At 39.1% G+C, this 2,671-nt stretch overlaps 1 protein-coding gene across 1 annotated transcript in view; it reads right to left on the bottom strand.

The window, feature by feature from the left end:
- Positions 1–2,671, bottom strand: part of coq10b (coenzyme Q10B) — a 19,877-nt gene that overhangs the window by 7,883 nt on the left and 9,323 nt on the right. The window contains exon 2 of the mRNA XM_016488989.1: positions 865–1,017. Within this exon, the coding sequence (XP_016344475.1) occupies positions 865–1,017 (153 nt within the window). The remainder of the gene's footprint in view (positions 1–864; positions 1,018–2,671) is intronic.

Here is a 2,671-nt window from a genome sequence, read left to right on the forward strand (position 1 = left end):
TAGCAACATCATATGACCCCTTTAATAATATGCATTTATGGTGTAATTGCTACATTTTCGTGTCAATCCATGTTCATATTTACTGCAAACAATGCGCTGTTACTTTAATTCAGCGCAGCAATAGACTCGGTGTGGAAGCGATCTCTGCACTGCTGCAGACGCGCTGTCGGACCGCAACCATGTGCAGTGAATGCTTTAATCCGGTAACATGAGCGCAGAAAAAATACGCACCACATACGCACTGCAAACTGATTAATGTGAACTTGGCGTTATGTGTGTGCGCTGCGAGTGTGCATGGGTGCACGGTCTCCAGGAGAGCACGCGAGCGCTGAATGGTTAAACACTGGCAAGAATTAAAAAGTAAACTTTAAACTATAAACTTTAGTGACGATGTGACACTGCCTCGATTGTGCAAGTGACAATTCCTGTGTCAACTGTGCAGCTCGCTTATAGACAGACGCGATGTGAAGCCATTTGCGTATTTTGAGAGAGAAAGAGAGAGAGCGCGTGGTGATTCACTCATGTTGTTTGTGAAGTTACGTCTCACACAAGTTTTTCAAATTACTTTAAAAGTTATTTAATTAAGAAATATAGCATTATAATTATTTCACCCGCGCCGGACAGAGACTGAGCCGCTGCATGTAATGCCAAACCTCTCATGGCAGCGTCATCAGCTTGAGATCATTTTTTTGAGATCGGCCTTTTTAGAGACCGCCGATCAATCATCCCAACGTGATTATCGGCCGATATTGATCGGTAGCCGATCAATCGTAGCACCCCTTGCTAAAATAATCATGGGCCTCAATAAAAATGAAAAAAATAGGAACAGATCATGCACCATATCCAACTTGGTTGGGAACATACCCAATAATACGTCTTTCAGAGTACTCCTTTCTCTTGTTAAAGGACTCAGAGAAGTTGAAGAAGCTCCTGGCTGGAGCCACCACAGCACGACCCGACACAGCCCTGAAGAGGGGCGGCACCCGGGTCATCAGAATCCCACATGAAGACAGATATCTGTTGACAAAACAGGGTGAAAGTATGTCATTCAGCAACAGCATAGACACTGTATGAGACTTTGTGTACTTGTAATGATTTAGGCCCTATTTGCTTGTTGTATGTCTTAAGATAGCAGACGTCTCCTATGAGTCAGATAAGGGCAGAGAGAACCCATGAACCACACATATAGCTGTGTGCAATTAACAAGATTAGGACTCTTAAATCAAGACAAAGCCTTTTATCCAGAGGATTATTGAAAATTACTCTTTGGCCTTAATCTAAAGCCAATAACATGTCTTTTCAGACTAAAAAAAGAATAGACTACAGGAAAATTGACAAGTTTTGTCCTTTGTGGGCCACACACAAACATATAGTGCAATGACTCCATTTATTGAGGCAGTTCAGTGAGACTCAGTCTGAAGAATCTTTCATTGAATCACTCAACACTCACTGAACTGCTGAAAAGTTACCATGACTTTCAGTGATATTTGCCTCAACTTGAAGCAAGTTTTGTGTAATTAAGTTTGTGTTGGTGAAACTTAAAACAATCTTAATGACTGGTTGTTCATATGTTAATAAACTGTAAAATTATATGTCAAAAAAAAAAAAATGTATATAAAATGGAATTCTATAAGAAACACTACAATATGCGCATCCTCTACTAAACTTGAGGCATCCCTAACATACAACTAAACAATTTGTTCATAAATTATATTATAATTCTTATGAGACCCTCAACTGAAGATTTGAGTTGGCTCATGACGGCTGTCAACAACAGCTGAGTTAACAGAAACCTAAACTCTAAAATGCAAACAGAATGTGATAACAAGAATGTGTTGCCTAGACATAGTTGCATGGAATTTACATACAATACTCTAAGGCTGCGTTTACACTGGCACAAAAAATCCGATCTTTCGCTCACATCTGACACAGATCGGAATTTGTTGCACACATGTAAACACAAAAACCCGCACGAGATCCGATTTTTTTGCATCCGATCTGAGCCACTTCCAAATGTGGATTTTAATCGGGTACACATCTGATATCTGGACATCCGACCTACGTCTAAACACACATATCCGACTCAACTTGAAGCAAGTTTTGTGTAATTAAGTTTGTGCTGGTGAAACTTAAAACATAATCTTAATGACTGGTTGTTCATATGTTAATAAACTGTAAAGTTATATGTCAAAAAAAAAAAATGTATATAAAATGGAATTCTATAAGAAACACTACAATATGCGCATCCTCTACTAAACTTGAGGCATCCCTAACATACAACTAAACAATTTGTTCATAAATTATATTATAATTCTTATGAGACCCTCAACTGAAGATTTGAGTTGGCTCATGACGGCTGTCAACAACAGCTGAGTTAACAGAAACCTAAACTCTAAAATGCAAACAGAATGTGATAACAAGAATGTGTTGCCTAGACATAGTTGCATGGAATTTACATACAATACTCTAAGGCTGCGTTTACACTGGCACAAAAAATCCGATCTTTCGCTCACATCTGACACAGATCGGAATTTGTTGCACACGTGTAAACACAAAAACCCGCACGAGATCCGATTTTTTTGCATCAGATCTGAGCCACTTCCAAATGTGGATTTTAATCGGATACACATCTGATATCTGGACATCCGACCTACGTCTAAACACACATATC

Source organism: Sinocyclocheilus anshuiensis, unplaced genomic scaffold, assembly GCF_001515605.1.
Source record: "Sinocyclocheilus anshuiensis isolate Anshui unplaced genomic scaffold, SAMN03320099.WGS_v1.1 scaffold1709, whole genome shotgun sequence".
Taxonomy (NCBI): Eukaryota; Metazoa; Chordata; class Actinopteri; order Cypriniformes; family Cyprinidae; genus Sinocyclocheilus; species Sinocyclocheilus anshuiensis.